Source organism: Elgaria multicarinata, chromosome 5 (assembly GCF_023053635.1).
Source record: "Elgaria multicarinata webbii isolate HBS135686 ecotype San Diego chromosome 5, rElgMul1.1.pri, whole genome shotgun sequence".
Lineage (NCBI taxonomy): Eukaryota > Metazoa > Chordata > Lepidosauria > Squamata > Anguidae > Elgaria > Elgaria multicarinata.
Genome location: NC_086175.1, coordinates 44,051,601 through 44,069,063, shown reverse-complemented (window position 1 = coordinate 44,069,063; position 17,463 = coordinate 44,051,601). Strand labels below are relative to the sequence as shown.

The window sequence follows — 17,463 nt, the reverse complement described above, 5'->3', positions numbered from 1 at the left end:
TCGCTATTGCTTCTCCGAACCAAAGAGAAGCAGATCACAGCCCTAATTCCAATACCTGTTCCAGGCCATAATCTGTATTCTGCAAAACAGGCCAGAATGGCAGCTTTCGAGTGAGGCAACTCAGCTAAACTCACAACTCACACACTAATTCAAGGGACTGATGCAATAAGCACCAACCCTTCTGTTGAAACCACGTTTGGGTACCTGTTCTGGGCCATAGTCTGTATTCTGCAAAACAGGTTGGAATGGCAAGTTCCTAGTGAGCCAACTCAACCAAACTCATCACTCACACTTTACTAGGTGGGATAGATATAACAATCTCCAAAATGTCCACTGGAACTGTGTTCCATTACCCGTTCTGGGCCATAGTCCGTATTCCGCAAAACAAACAGGAAGGACAGATTCAAAGTGAGGTAAGTCAACCAGACACACCAGTCACACTTTACTGGCCGATCTACACTAAGCAGGATATAACACTTTTAAAACAGTATGAAAACGGTATATGTAATGTGCCCTGGGCCTGAACAGTTGTCATAATCCTTATAAACCGTTATAAGTAGTAGTGTAGATCCTGCATAATGCATCCCTGCCACAGAGTTACATGTGACTGGTGAGTTTAATTGAGTTGGCTCACTTGGAAGCTGCTGTTCCGGCCTGTTTTGCACAAAATGAACAGATATCGGAACATAGTTTTTGTGTAAATTTTGTGGCTTGTCGTTTCTTCCTGTATAATATTGCCAGGATTCGACCATTTTTGTCTGTCTCTTCTGCCAAGACTCTCGTTCACGCACTGGTTATCTCTCGGTTGGACTACTGCAACCTTCTTCTCTCTGGCCTTCCTTCATCTCACATCAGTCCGCTGGTCTCTGTCCACCACTCTGCCGCTAAGATCATCTTCTTGGCCCGCCGCTCTGACCATGTCACTCCACTTCTGAAATCTCTTCATTGGCTTCCAATTCACTCCAGAATCCAATATAAACTTCTCCTGCTGACCTTCAAAGCTCTTCACGGTCTAGCTCCTGCCTATCTCTCCTCTCTCATCTCACACTATCGCCCCGCTCATGCTCTCCGCTCCTCTGATGCCATGCTTCTCGCCTGCCCAAGGACCTCCACTTCCCTTACTCGGCTTCGTCCTTTTTCTTCTGCTGCCCCTTACGCCTGGAACGCCCTTCCAGAACACTTGAGAACTACAAACTCAATCACTGCTTTTAAAACTCAGCTAAAAACTTTTCTTTTCCCTATAGCCTTCAAATATTGAGTTTGTTCTGACTCTATACTGTTAGCTTCACCCTACCCAGTGCCTGTTTACACTTCCCTGTGCCTGTTTGCATTCTCCTTCCCTCTTTATTGTTTACTACAACTTATTAGATTGTAAGCCTATGCGGCAGGGTCTTGCTATTTACTGTGTTATCTGTACAGCACCATGTACATTGATGGTGCTATATAAATAAATAAATTAATAATAATAATAATAATAATAATAATAATAATAATAATAATAATATCTGTCCCACCTAGTAATGTGTGAGTGGTTAGTTTGGTTGACTTGGCTCACTTGGAAGCTGCTGTTCTGGCCTGTTTTGTGCAAAATGGACTATGGCCTGGAACGGGTATTGGAACGTGGTTTTCATGGAAGTTTTGTGGCTTGTTGCATCCCTGCCATGAAGTTACGTGTGACTGGTGGGTTTGGTTGATTTCAGTCATTTGGAAGTGGCTGTTCCGGGCCATTCATTCTGTTCCTGATGTTGTTCCAGGAGTTATGAGGTTAGTGATATAATATTGCAAGGGTTTTAGTCCTAAAATATTGTTCTCAAGCTTTTCTAACACATGCCACTGTTTTTGGCGTGTTTTTTTTTATATAAAGGGCTCATTCCAGCCTGTTTCGTTCCGGCTTTACATCGTCTCTATGAAGGAACATTGTTTTTCCAATTAATAAACTTGAAAATATGATGATACTTCTGAAGAGTTAGTCCAAACTATATATTTTAATTGCTTTTTATTTTTCAGATTTAGCAACATGGATCTTTTGCTTTTTTTCTTGCTAGCTGCTTTCTTCCCTGTTTCTGAGTCATCGAAAACATACTGTAAGTCTTACTCTATGTTGGTTTTACTCGCAGAAATGTCTGGAATAAGAATATTTCATTCTGTATGTTCTGCTAAGTTCAGCTGAATTTCTAAACATCCATTACTCTTAATCAGACTTCTTAAAACATAGATAAATAAGTGAGATCCAGTTTTTTATGAATTCAAAAATCCAACCACTGCGGACAGAGATCTATACATGCAGATGGGCATGTTCATTGCAATGTTTTTTCGGACCCCATTGAACTGGCTAGAGGGTCCTAATCTACAAGGGGATACATTCCGAAAAACATCTCTCCCTGCATGGATTGCAAACACACACACGGGGAGGGGGAGCAGTATCTGAATAAGTTTGCAAAGCTATCCATGGCTAGCAGTGTCATTAGACCGGGGGGGGGGGGAGAATTACGTTTCCTTACCGTCACTCCCCCACCCCCCGGTTCTGTCCCACAACGCTTCCTCTTTCTTTACACAGAGAAGAAAGAGGAAGTAAACAATGACCATGTGGCCCATTCAGTTGGCATTTTTATCCTGCTGCTTCTCCTGCACACAGCAAGAATTGGCGGCACATTTTGCTACAGTCAAGGCCAGATTTTCTGGGTGTATTTTGTGACAGGAAAATGAGTAGAAGGGACGAGAGATATGTGGGAGGTGGATGGCATCATCAAAAGGACCCACAAGAAACCATGAGTGGGCAGTAATGAGCGTACAATAAAACACTTGTCTCATGACATTCTAGATCTACTCTGCCTTATAGCGATATTGAAGTACACTGATAACTGTTGGGGCACAATCCACATTCCATATACTGCCTTCAAAGTGTCGATCTGGCCCTTCTGTACATCCACAAAATATTGTTGTGAACTCCTGTCTTGATATGCATTCATTTTACAAAGGAGTTTTGAATCTATTCTATTGCAGGGAATGCAATAGAAGGTGAAGCTTTTGTCGTAAAGTGTCCTCCCTTAGACTCTCCTATGACTTGGCGTCTCGGTGACAAGAACATCTCCACAGACACAGGAGCGCGAGTGCATTCTTCTGGGAGGGACCTTTGGTTTCTGCCAGCAACAGCCAGTGATTCTGGAACTTATACTTGTGCCACAACTATGTAGGTAGAAAATGGCAAACATTGATTTGTTTGTTTGTGTCTTTTAAAATATACTCTAGTTGTTGTTGTTTTTATTCACAGGTATCTTTCTAATGTGTCTAAAACTCTGAAGGTGACAATACATCCACGCGAAGAAGGCATTTGTTTTTACGAGGATGCTCTCTATTTAGGACGTGTTGGAAGTCCTGGATCAGGACACATTTATTGTCCTTCTTTTTATAACTATGAGAATGCAACTATTTTCAAGTGGTACAAGGTACGTATCATCAAGAAGTGGCTGATGATACCAAAGACCCAGTGTTGGCTCTGAGGATACTTTGCAAAACCAGGCTAGGGTAGAGGGCAGGAAGGGGAAGTCCAAATGATCTATAAAGATGTCAACTCCTTTGCCAGGGATCTGCTGCTGAACACAAAAAATTGGAATCTGTGCACCAGATATTAGGTACTTGGCGTTCCTTTATTATTCACATCTTTCATTCCCCAACAGATAGTCTGCCTGAGATGCTGAAATCTTGGACCTGACATTGATTTCAAATTGATTCTCTTGAAAGAATTTATCATTAAGGCCAAGGGCAGCTCAAGAGTTTATGGCTGCCATGGCAACCATGGGGATATACAGCATGTTATTGGCCCAGCCCGTGCAGTAGGTCACACAGTGGAACTGTTTCTCTGCACTGTCCTGGAAGTAGGGGGGACATTGTGGCACCTTGGTCATGGACAGATGAAGGTTCAGTTTAGGATTGTGCATACCTGTAGTAAGGCTTGAAGGCTTGCTTAAATGGTCCTTCCAGGAGACTTTAAGTGTTATGACAGGTGTGATAAAACTGTGTACCCCTGTAATGTTCCAGATAGTTTGTTTCATGTTCAAATAAATTCTGCATTGCAACATTAACATGCCAGTGGAGCACCCACTGGGTATCCTTCCCTAACCAGGTGCCTTTGGGATGTGTTGGACTACAACTCCCACCATGTTGTCTGGAAATCATGGCATTTGCAGTCTAACACCACTGGACGTATCAGGCTGGGGAAGGCTCTCAGATAGATAGATAGATAGATAGATAGATAGATAGATAGATAATATACAGGTTAAACATAATACGTTCAGATTGTCTATAAAATTAATGCAAATTTTGGCCGAGTAACAATATTTCCAGGGACCACTTAATAGTCACAATAATGGAGGAGGAGTGGAGTTCTTGGTGGTGAGCAACCTGACCCTGGTAGCTTACAAACTGGCTGACTTTCATTGTGGACCTGGATAGCAGTGTTGGATAGACTATTGTAGCATTTTACAATAGTCATGGCAAAATGTTTTTGAAACGTTTAAGTTTGCAAAAGAGGTCTACAAACTTATTTATTTATTTATTTATTTATTTATTACATTTTTATACCGCCCAATAGCCAAAGCTCTCTGGGCGGTTCACAAAAATTAAAACCATCATAAAACAACCAACAAGTTAAAAACACAAATACAAAATACAGTATAAAAAGCACAACCAGGATAAAACCACGCAGCAAAACTGATATAAGGTTAAAATACAGAGTTAAAACAGTATAATTTAAATTTAAGTTAAAATTAAGTGTTAAAATACTGAGTGAATAAAAAGGTCTTCAGCTGGCGACGAAAGGAGTACAGTGTAGGCGCCAGGCGGACCTCTCTGGGGAGCTCATTCCACAACCGGGGTGCCACAGCGGAGAAAGCCCTCCTCCTAGTAGCCACCTGCCTCACTTCCTTTGGCAAGGGCTCACGGAGAAGGGCCCCTGTAGATGATCTTAAGGTCCGGGTAGGTACATATGGGAGGAGTTGTTCCTTCAAATAACCTGGCCCCAAACCGTTTAGGGCTTTAAATGTCAATACCAGCACTTTGAATCGGGCCCGGACCTGGACTGGCAGCCAATGAAGTTGTAAAAGGACTGGCGTAATGTGATCTCGCCAGCCAGTCCCTGTTAGTAAACTTCAAACCTTTTCCTTTTCTAATAATGTGGTCATTATTAATTTTAATTGAACTGTAGATTATTTCATACTTTCTCCAATACTACTTTTGGCCACAGTGATTGTCATTTCTTTGGAGGAAAAGACGGGTCTAAATTAAATCAAATAAGACAGTTATCCTCTTGTTCATGGGAGAACAAGAGGATTACTGCTTTAAAATGTTTTATAACAGTAGTGACAACTGTTGGGGCCCAGGACACGCTCCACATACAGTTTTCAACCTGTTTTCAAAGTGTCTTATCCTGCTTGGTGTAGATCTGGCCCTGCCCAACATCTCAGACATATAGGCAGTGTTGAATTCCCATCCCCAAAGCTGTAGGCACACCTTCAATTTCACAGTTGTTGTGGAAACGTGGTACTTGCTTTCTGATGTCACCAAAGCTGCCTAGGATGACTTCAGTGGGCTGTTTTTTGAGGGGAGGGAAGGAGAGGGGAGGGGAGGGAGAGATGTCTTCTGAGGTGTTGTTGTTTTTTAATTGTACTTTTGCAAACTTCTGGGTTTCCCTGGGCCTGCTGGTCCTTCAACCTTGATTTCCAGGGATCTTGTTTTGACTACTATCTTGTGCCAGTTACCACTTGAGTTTTCTATTAAAGCGAGTAATAATAATAAGAATTTTCAAAATTAAAGAAGTATTTTGTATTTCAGGACTGTAAAGAACTTCATGGGTCAAGATACAAAACATTTCGTGATGTACTTGCCATTAATGAAGCCAATGTAAATGATACTGGGAACTATACTTGCCAATTTACATACAGCTATGGTGGAAGAAACTTTACTGTATCTGCAACAAGGGGTTTTAGAATTGCAAGTAAGATTCTAATGGACCCATCCAAATCTTTTTTTAAAATCCTTTCTTTCTTTCTTTCTTTCTTTCTTTGCATGATTGCATGTATGTTGATGATATGTTTACTTTCAAGTAAAGTATGCTTACTTTCAAGTAAAATAACTAATGAGCCCATATAATTTAATCTTAAATATGAGCTGGATCATATTTTCACATTTTAAGTTATAAATTGTTGATGTATTGGTTTAATCATACTGCCTAATCTCATTTCTAAATAGAGATTTAAAACACATTACATCAATTTGGGGCATTAGATGATATTATTTTCTACACAATCTTTTTAAACAGTATTAGATTTATTTCAGGATAACAATAAACAGATAATATCAGTAAGGCTGACATCCCATATACACTTATCTGGGAGTTAATCTCATTGAGCTGTGGGACTTACCTCTGCATAGAACTGCAATGTAAAGAAATTGTAGAAGTGGCTAAAAAAGAATGTGCACTTTGTTCTTGATCACGTTGAGTGAAGGATCTTTCTCAAAGTGGTAAATGTGCTTGTTTTGTAAATGGATTGTTTTGTGTTAACTCTTATTTAAAGTTTCTTGGAGAATCTGATTATATGAACATTGGGACTGATGGCTGCTATTTCAGCGGGGCAGTGAATCCACTCTGGGTTTCATTCAGAACCAGTCAGAACTCTAAAGGAGCTGTCCAAAGTGCTGGGCCCTATCCCCCAAGTGGGTTCAGCAAATAGGTTCAGCTCCTTCAGAGTTTTGAGTGTTTCGGATAGAAAACCAGGGCAGATTCACTGCCACACTGAAATGGGAGCCACCAGCCTTCACTGGACATGAACTGTTATTTTAAGCCGGTCTTCAATAAAAATACAATGTTTTCTTACCCCACCCCCACCCTACTTAACTTTCCACAGAACTCTTTCTAAAGACAGAGATTGTAGTTTGGTATCCAAAAGGCAATACAATTATGGAGGTAGAGATTGGTAAGGATATTATTACTTCAATTGCTGTATCATCATCATCATCATCATCATCATCATCATCATCATCATCATCATCTCTTTCTTGCTCATGGTGCTTTTTCTAGATGGAGATGATGGGCTCTGCCAGGTCATGCTGTCTTTTACTGATTTCCTGAAAATTGAGCATGTTTTAAGTATGACTGCTTTCTGGATATTGGTGTGGATGTATTTTGCTAGGCCCAGTTTCTGAAGGTTTTCTGTATAGTGTTTTTGATGTGATGCTGATGACTGATGTGACTAACAGAATAATGGTGACCTTTTCCTGTTGCCATAGTTGTTTGACTTCCATGGCTGGTGGTGTATATTTTTCTCTCTTTTCCATTTGTAATTAGGTACTGCTATGTCAATGTGGTACGTGTGTTTTCCCTTTTTGTCTCTAACTGTTATGTCTGGTTAGTTGCAAGATATTGTCTTGTCTGTATGAATTGTTCTGTCCAATATATTTTATGATCTGCATTTTCCAAGAATGTTTCGGGTGAGTATGTATAGTATGGTGTAAATTGTTTGGTGAGGTTGAATTTAATGTCCAGTTGTTGGTGAATTATTTTTGCAGCTGTATTGTGTCTGTTCATATAGTCTATTATTATTATTATTATTATTATTATTATTATTATTATTTATTAATTAAAAACTAACTTCATTTACAAAAGGAGTTTTAAAATTCTTTTCATGTTCAAACAATATGGATTTTAAGTCATTCAAGAAAGAAAGAAACAAAAGATCCATATCCTACCTTAAGCATGGCCTCATGGCTTGAGCACACTCCTGTCTGATTGTTGATTTCCGAACTGCAATGAAGTAAGAATATTACAAAGGGAAGCAGGCTCTGCTGGTGGTGCCCTTAAGCAATTTGGCTACAACACATGGGGCAGAATCTTTGCATTGGTGGCACCCTGGCAATGGAACTCTCTTCCTGTGGGGCTTTGGCTATTTAGGTGCCAGCTAAAGATAAATGTATTTGTTTAGGCTTTTGAGGTATAGGCAAACATTTCCTTGTATTTTATTATGTTTGTGGTGGTGATGGTGGTGGTTGAAAGCACAACTGGGGGGAATCTACACAGCGTACTGAAGGCACACGCAAGCGCCTTCAGTGCGCCCCGAAAACGCCTGTGTAGATCCTGCCTTCCGAGGCGCAGGAAGAGGCGGCGGCGGCGGCGGCTGGGGAACCGGCGGTGTCCTTGCCGCTGCTGCCGCCTCCCTCGCCGGCCTCCTGCTGCCGGGGTGACAGCCACCCGGGGTATTTGGTCTGATCCAGCCAGGCTGTTCTCATGATGTTCCAAGCTATAGCATGCTATGGAGGTGGTAAATATTAGAAGTGCAATCCCTCAACTAGAAAGCAACAAGGATACGGACTGTATCCTAGATCACCAATGAGACCATCACACTAAGTAGCATTTCAGCTTTGGAATATTTTATGCACATTGTCTGTCATTCCTTAAGACAATGTTAAGATGCAATTGTTTTAAAGTGCAACTAGGTATCTGTGATTAGGATTGTCCATATGTAAACAGCGAAAAAAATTGCATTGCCACCCCTCACTGGATTTGAGCAATGGCAGAATAGGAGTGGTGTAACTCAGCATGCGCATGCACACACGCATGCGCACACACACACATCCCATACACACACACTGCAATTTTCCTGATTATAAATAACCCTATGCTTTTACTGATATTTGCCTCATGGGGAAAAACATCCAATACTATAGATGTCTGTTTTCCCCACAGAGGCAAACAGAGATTTGGGGAGAGTTTTCTTTTTAAAAACCCTCTCACAATGCAAGGCTCCCAATCCGACTTGAGGGTCCTCATAGCCACTATATCTTTTTAAAACAAAACAAAATAAGATCTGGCTTTATTCTCAGTTGTTGTTTCTAAGAGAATAACTGTATTGCAGCTCAGTCCTATGCAAGCTTATTGAGAAGAAGTTCTGCTCAGTTCAATGGTGCATACTTCTGAGTATTCCCTGGACTGCAGTCTTGCAGCACAAACCTTTGCATATTTACTCAGAAATTAAACTCACTGTGCTCAATGGAAGTATTTGACGTTACAACTTCAGTGTCTCACAGCAAAAACATCAGGTTCCTATTGCACCTTAAAGAAGAACACATATATTGTGGTATGAATGTCACTGGCAAAAGCCTACTTCATAAGATTCAAAAAGTTCATGTCACAATAAATGTGTTACTCTTGAAGGCTTCATGAGAACTTTTGTTGTCTGATATCCTTTTGGGTGTTTTGCTGAGCATGAGAGCTCAATTCAGTTTTAGATGTCTCTTCGAAGAACTTTGTAGAAATAAGGAAAATAGGAAACCTGTCTTGTCACCATGATGAAATGAAACAAAGAGAAATGTAATTAATATTGCAAAGAAAAATATGTTGAAGAAGCAGGCTATCTCAAAATCATGATACTCATAATGAACTGGCTGAATATATCTTTTTGGATACAATCCTATACCACTTATGTAGGAGTAAGCCCCATTATTCCCAAGTAGACGTGTATATGAGTACCCTCTGTATTGACATCCCCATATCCAGCACCAGTTCTTAAGAATGATTATTTATTTATTTATTACATTCCTATACCGCCCAATAGCCGGAGTTGAATGTGACTGGATTTGATTCAAGATATTTTGCTGTAAGAATTCCTTAAATGTGTATGGAATTCTTCCTCCTAGGTTCTCCTCTGAACATTACATGCAAGGCATGGCTAGGTAATGGAGAGCAAACCATGGCTGGCAGTTCTTGGAAATATAATGGGGGGGAACTTCCTGAACCTTTCGTTAGTAGCAGTCGAGAGTAAGTATCTGATTATGTAAAAGGATGGCCATCATTTGTAATAAATATTTATTATGTAACCAGCCAGATTTTTATTCTCCCCTTCAACAGTGTTGCAAAAATTAATATTAAATAATGTCATTTTAACAAAGCCGCTATTACAATAATTAATTATAACTAAAACAGAGATAAAATATAATTTTAAACCAGTTTTTAAAGGCTGGGAGAATAAATAAAGTGTTTGCCTGGTTTCAGAAAGGTGATAGTGTGGGTGCCAGGATGCCAAATTTGTAATTCTTCTATTAGGTATATGGAATCAAGTGGACTGTTTACAGAAGCCATATTAAGTACCAGTGAAGTGAAGAGAGAACACCTGGGCTTGAATTTCACGTGTGAAATGTTCAATGATATGGAGCGCAAAAGAGTCAGTGTAATGTTGTCTGAAGCCCAATGTAAAGGTGAAGTGCCCTTTAATCTTTTTGTTTCTTGTGTTGTCAAATATTACAGCTATTTATTAGATTAGAATGTAAGCCTATGCAGCAGGGTCTTGCTATTTACTGTTTTACTCTGTACAGCACCATGTACATTGATGGTGCTATATAAATAAATAATAATAAATAATAATAATTTTATTTAGTGGAGACATAAATACTAGGTTGTCAAGGTAAGATGTATTACTGCACAAAACAATACTAGGGAAATGACATGTAAGCTGTAATATAAAAACAAAACAGGGAGGGTATTTATAATGCAGACACATCATTGAATGCTTTGGGCAGACAACAACTTAACTGCAGAACTTTCACATCAAATGTCATCCTGCCACGCCCGGCATACCCTGGGTGTGTGGGGGGCTGTTGTGGGTGGGGCCAAGAGGAGACGCTGAAGCAGTCTGGGTCACGTTGCCAGGAGGGGATGAGAGGAAAGAAAACAGCCGTTTCCCCTCCCGGTTACCTCTTTCGTCTATCTACCCAATTAACTTCAGTTTTGGATCTATCTTTCCTGGAGAAAGGAAAGCTGTAGATCTTTGAAGGAGAAGGCCCATGGGGATTAATCAGGTAGCCAGGAGATATGGAAGAGACAGAAGAAAAGAGAGGGGAACACGAGGTTGAGTTTCTCTGGAGAGCGCATCCCACAACCCAGGTGCTACCATTGAAAAGGCCCTTTGTCTACTCACCATCCACCTTACTTCATTTGGCGGGATAGTATGGGGCACTGAATACTATAAGCTGTAAGGTACTCAAGCAGGCTAGGTCTCACATTCCTGACAATCAGTATTCAGTCAGCTGAGGCTTCATCATGCATTCTCCATTTACAGTTGTTTAAGATGCTTTAGATGCTTTTATTACCATTCAGTTTCCTTTCACTGTATGTGGTTTTTTAAAAGCAATTTCAGAGGTTTTTTTGCAGTGGGGAAAATCCAGCATTTTTTGACATCACAAAACAAAGCTCAGGTTCTCACTACCTGGATAGATATCTCCCCAGTCCCCCATGTTTCGATTTAAGCTCTAGAATTGAGGAGGGTCTGAATGGATGGCCACTCTTGTGCACAAAATGAGTAAAGGTCATCATTATCTGCCTCAAAGAGAAAGTGATTTACAGGCACCAAAAATAGGGACTTCCCCAGTATATAGCATCTGTTTGAGTGCATTTAGATGACAGACAAATTTATTTTCTGTTGCTCTACAGTGAGGTCTCTAACCATTGGGATCAAATTGCAAGAAAAAGTCTTTAGGCTAAACATTAGGAAGAACTTTCTATTGGTATAAGCTGCTGCCGCCAATGTCAGTGTGGTGGTAAATCCGCTCTGGGTTTCAGTCAGAACTCTAAAGAAATGCTAAACTCCTTTTGAGTTCTCACTGGTTCTGACTGAAATCAGGAGCAGATTCACTGCCCTACTGACATCAGAGCCACCAGCCTCCACTGGCAGAGCAGACTGCCTAGAAGGCGGGTGGACTCATCTTCATTAGAGGTTTTGAAGCAGAGGCTAGATGACCAGCCATTGGAGATGCTGTATAGTGGATTTCCAGCATTGGCAAGAGGTTGGACTAGACGGCATTTGGGATCCCTTCCAGCTCTATGCCACCTTTTTCAACTCAGATATATATTCCAACCATAATTTGATATGCTGGCCATAATTCCCTGGGGTTGACTCATGGGCCTGCTGATTCCACCTACTGTAACATCAGAGCTACTGCAGCTGATCAGGGTTGTTACCTCAGCTAGACAGAAGCTAGCAGAAACACTCTTTGCGCAGAGTAAGGGTGAGAATACACAGTTGTGTGATTTCCCCCAAAATGATTTTTGAAATGAAAGTTAGCCATAGAGGTTATGATCAAGAGCATGAAGAGTGGTGGGATAAAAGCTCTTACACCCTTTCCTCCCTGCTGCTTATCTGACCAAAATCACTCCCCCAAAATCACAATCCCCATATTTCCCCCCCAGATGGGAAAGCAGCTTGAAGATGGTCCATTTCAGCAGGAAAAATCTCTTCTCCCTACCCTTGGGTTCCCTGCATAGGCTAGTATCACCAGAGGGGATTGCTTTATTGAATTAAGGGATGATAAGTCCCAGATCCCACCAAAAGTAGATAAAAGTGACTTTCTCTCCTGTATAATGCTGTCTGTTGCTTGTCAACCCAAACTGGACAATCTTCTAGTGCTTCCAGAAGGCAACTTGCAATTTCTCTTGTCTCAGAAGGGGAGCTACAATCATGCATAGATGTGTGGCTGTCGAGTTATGCTGCACACATGAGCAGGCATATTGTAGTGTCTGTCAGCCCTGGTGTATCATCATTGGCAAGATGTATGTGTATTCTTGCAGTTTGAGTCGCAAAAGTACTGTGTAGAATAGAAGTGGGCAGCTTGTGGCTTTTTAGCTGTTTTGGGTTACAACTTCCATTAGTCCAAGCCAGCATAACCAATGGTGGGGGATGACGGCTAAAACGTTTAGTTGGCCCACAAATTGCCCACCCCTGGTGCCAAAGATGCTCTTGGTTGATCAAGGTTGTCAAGGACCATTGATGTCCTGTTTTGTGTGTGGAATATAACCCAGGTGTGGCCCACTCCCTTTTGCCCTTCCCTTCCCACGGCCTTGCCTGCTGCCACTGTGTGGGAAGAGTTTTACCTCTACCTCCGCCAAACCAACTTTAATAACCCTTGGACCTCAACTGCAACACTACCACTAAGCTACGGCCCTTTCCTATTATTCCTTCATGTCATAAACCTCACAAGTGGCATCACCTCAGGGCCAAAACAGACATCAGCTATGTCATTTTGTTTAACATTTACTCTAGGGGGCTGATCTGGATTGGGCCTGTACTATCAGGGGTAGGAGTGCTTTTAAGATTTGGATAGGGAGTCCCTGTGCCTACTTTAAAGTAAAAAGGGAAATACAATACAATAAATGTAGCTTGTGGATATGGATTTAAAGTAACATCTTTTTTGCCCCTGTCTTTTCTGGGCATTTCTAATATCAGTGGAGTGTTTTGTGTCTTTCAGAAAGTGGACTGGGTAATTTTTTCTATAATATAAACCCTATATTTTCTTTTCATTAGGTCACAACAACACCTTCCTTATTGTGGCGTTCTTTTTTTTATTCACCGTTAAAATATTCATCGCGATGCTTTACCATTTTTTTCGAATTGACATTGTTTTATTGTACCGAAGGATATTTAACTGCATTGAACCCAAGGAGGGTGAGTAAGGATGCTAAATATGTGCAACTGGTAAAAAGTAGTTGAATGATACCCATATATAACACAGATAAGAGCATTTCCACAAGATGATCGGCTCCTCATGGGTTTGGATCACTACCATGGTAAATGACCACTGGCAAAAAGGTTGACTGCATTTCACCTGATGTCACATTGCAGAAAGGATGTGAATTGCCCAGATGTTCAGAAAACCACACTTGGACTACTAGCTTGTTATTACAAAAGGCCCGTGTTTAAAATTCTTTTCCAGATGTATTTAGTGTTTTTCCTGAAGAAATCAGATAATTTATTAAAAGGGCTTTCTGAGGGCCAAACTAGACACACACACACACACACACACACACACACACACACACACACACACACACACATATATATATATATATATATATATATATATATATATTGGCATTTAACATACATGTGTTCTAAAATGCATATAACAGCAGCAGGATGCTGATAATTATCAGGATCACAACAGGGAGGCAGAGAGAGTTTGAGTCTTTCCTCCTTTGCTGCTCCTGCTTTAAAACTGCTATATGCAACATGAGGAAATAGCCCTTGGGACTGCAATGGCATGCACAGTTGCTTGCATCCCAGTACAGCAATTCCCTTCCCAGGGCAAATTGGTCCCAGTTTGAACTTAGTGGTAGTGCTGCTGCCGCCATTTTTCTGGTCCTCTAACCCAAGAGATAAGGGTCCCTAAGTCTATGAACCTGTTATCTGCCTGTGATGGTGGAGAGGGTACCCAGTTGTGTTCATCTGTGTGAAGGAACGTTCAGAGCCCCACCCCCTGGGGGAATCCCCGCTGTTATGTCCTACTTGTCATCAGAGATGACAGGTGGATTTTCTCTGTGTGAGTGGCCAAGACACGAAGCAGCCTCTGTGGGCCAGAAGTTCCCATGCCTTATTTAAGGGGTAGTACAATTATATATGTGTGTGACAAAGACAGGCTTAGATTGAGTCCACCTTCATCTTGAGTCCACTTCTTTCTCTCAAGTGAAGTGCCTACTCTCCAACTGACACATCCCAACTGTCGTTTCCAAATGCCAGTGAGGCGGTCTTCTCTCCCCATTTCCTCCCTGATTCCATCATGAAGGAGATGCTTTCTTCTTGACAGACAGTTCCTCGGCCCAACTGCCAAATTGGCCAGATCACTTTGCTACATTCGTCACCCCTTTAAACTTTAGATCAAGGACTTGCCTGAAGGAACCTAAAGATATATTAAGCGGGTGCTTAAAATGATTCTTGTTTCTCCTAGTTTACAAAGAAGACCAACATTTATCATCAGAGATACATAAAATTGGGGCTTTCTGTGAGCAGAACAATTTCATGGTTCCCCCACTTTAAAATGCCTACTGCTTCTCTCTCCCCATCCCCCACCCCTTGCATACACTACATGTAAAGCTGGGTGAGGATGTTAAAGATTGTGCTTTAAGGCTTTTTTCTTTAGCATTACTAATTTGATACAACGATCCTAAATCTTTAACAAATATATGCAACTTTAGTTAGCAGTGCACGCACTTTCATTCACATTGAATGGCCTGAATAATTTCAAATCTAGAATAATTTCAAGTCAAGTCTGCATGTTCTCTTTATGTGCATTTCCTGATCTGAGCTCTACTCTAAAAATGTGCTCAAACAATTACATGTTTACCAATAGCTGTGCTATAATCTTCTGTAATCCAATTAACCTAATCAAATCTGTCTATGAGATTGCCTTTCTGCCTTGAAATAACTGCCCTTTTGATTCACACGCTACAGCTTTGTGCTTCTTTCTCATTTTATCTTGCAGATGGGAAAATATATGATGCATATGTTATCTATCCCACAAACTACATAAATGGCATTTCTGAAAATAATTTCGTGGGGTCATTTGTTCATCAGGTTCTACCAGATGTGTTAGAAAATAAATGTGGATATAAATTGTGTATTTATGGGAGAGATGTGTTACCTGGAGAAGGTAAGCTGCCAAATCAAAGTTAGGGTGTTGGTACTGCAATATTTACTGATCACAGTAGTATTCTCTGGTTCTGATGGGTTTATTTATGTATTACATTTATATCCTGCCTTTTTTCCTCCAAGGAACCCAAGGTGGCATACATAATCCTCCTCCTCTTCATGTTATCCTCACAACAACAACCCTGTGAGGTAAGTTGGGCTGAGAGTCTGTGACTGGCCCAAAGTCACCCAGTGGGTTTCCATGGCCAAGTGGGGACTAGAATCCGCATCTCCCGACTCCCAGTCTGACATTCTAGCCACTACACCACACTGGCTGTTCTTTTCCGTTATAATGGGTATGCTCTGGCAAGTGACATTTGTGCCTGAAATAATACTAAATTTGTGCCTTATAATAATACTAATTTGTTCCTTAAATAATACTAAATATAATACTTAAAAAATGAAGTAGTACCATCTGCTGTAGCAGCTTTCCTCAACCTGTGATACTGAAATGTGTGGTGTAGTGGCTAAAGTGTTTGACTGGGAGTCAGGAGGTCCAGGTTCTAGTCCCCACTCAGCCATGGAAGCTCAGTGGGTTACTTTGGGCCAGTCACAGACTCTCAGCCCAATCTACCTCACAGGGTTGTTGTTGTGAGGATAAAATGGAGAAGAGAAGGACTGGGTTCCTTGGATTCCTTGGGAACGCCTTGGGTTTCTTGGAGGAAAAAAGGTGGATATAAATGCAACAATAAAATAAATAAAAAAGAACCTATGTCAAAAATGAACCCCAGCTCAAAGAATCTTCTGCATTGCTTCTTCTTTGAAAAAAAGAAAATGTAGTGGCAATTATGCTCTTGACAAATCCACCATGCATTATCAGAATTCAATCTTCTTCCATGAGGTTCAATCGCATGCCACTCTGGTAATGTCTGTGGGAAGAAATCCCATGGGTTAGGAGACTGATGTAGTTACTTCTCACACCAATGTTGCCCTTGCTTTAGTAATGGAGATATTGGCTTGGGAAGGGACTGTGTCATTTATTTTATCCATGTGGGTCTTTCTTAGAGGCATGTGGGAGGCTGTTTGGAATCCAGCCACATGGAAGCTAGTTTAGGGGGCCAGGACAGGTTGTGTGGTATATGCAGTTCTGTCCTCAAACAGAGGAGAGCAGCCAGGAAGTTGAGGAGGAATAGCCCAGAGGTTGCCCCTGCTGCCTTCGCACCCAGCAACTGCCACCTGCGGAAATTGACTTTCTCTGCCTAATGGTAAGGCTGTTCCTGATGAGGCTACAGCCAAAGTTGGCCTTATGTGGCCAGTTTAATAAGAGCCTTGAGGAATTTGCAAGAGAGCATGAATCAATTGCAAGAAACCAGGTGAAAAGAGAGGGCAGACTGTGAGGCTGATGTTTCTCACTCTGGGTGTAATGGCTGGTGGGGTCTCTTCCAAGTCTCCAATTCTATGACCTTCCGAAAAGGTGTGCAACAGAGTAATTTCTTGTAATTTCTTTATGTATTCGCAGATGCTGTGGATGCAATTGAAAAGAGAATACAAAAGAGCAGAAGAGTGATACTCCTTCTAACACAATGCCTGGCCAAGAATGACTGTTTTGTGTATGAGCACCAGATCGCCTTATACCATGCCCTCATCCGAAATAACGTGAAAGTGATTCTGTTGGAAATGGAGAGGATTGGAGAGTATGAACAACTTCAGGATTCCCTCAGGCATCTCATTCACCAGCAAGGAACTGTACAATGGAAAACAAAATACATGGCCCAACCAGCTTCACCTGACTCCGCATTCTGGAAACATGTGAAATACCAAATGCCACTGAAGCGTAATCGTGCCATGAATACATGAATCGGTAAAATGTTTGGTGTGTTTTACTTCTGAAGGAACTGTGTTTTTTCGCTTCCAAAGTATCATGTACTCAACAAAAGTAGGTAAAGAGAGAAGTATGGCATTATTTATATTTCTTTGCTTTTGGGGCCTCACTTAAAAGCAGTGGAGCTACTGTTGTAAA

General features: G+C 41.1%; 1 protein-coding gene across 1 annotated transcript; it reads left to right on the top strand.

The window, feature by feature from the left end:
* Positions 1 to 2,017: 2,017 nt before the first annotated feature.
* Positions 2,018 to 17,463, top strand: LOC134399587 (interleukin-1 receptor-like 1). The gene is made up of 10 exons (XM_063127670.1): positions 2,018 to 2,084; positions 3,004 to 3,190; positions 3,272 to 3,446; positions 5,830 to 5,992; positions 6,917 to 6,961; positions 9,688 to 9,808; positions 10,094 to 10,245; positions 13,344 to 13,484; positions 15,298 to 15,465; positions 16,963 to 17,463. Exons 1-10 carry the CDS (start codon positions 2,018 to 2,020, stop codon positions 17,298 to 17,300), a joined length of 1,557 nt encoding a protein of 518 aa, XP_062983740.1. The 3' UTR covers positions 17,301 to 17,463.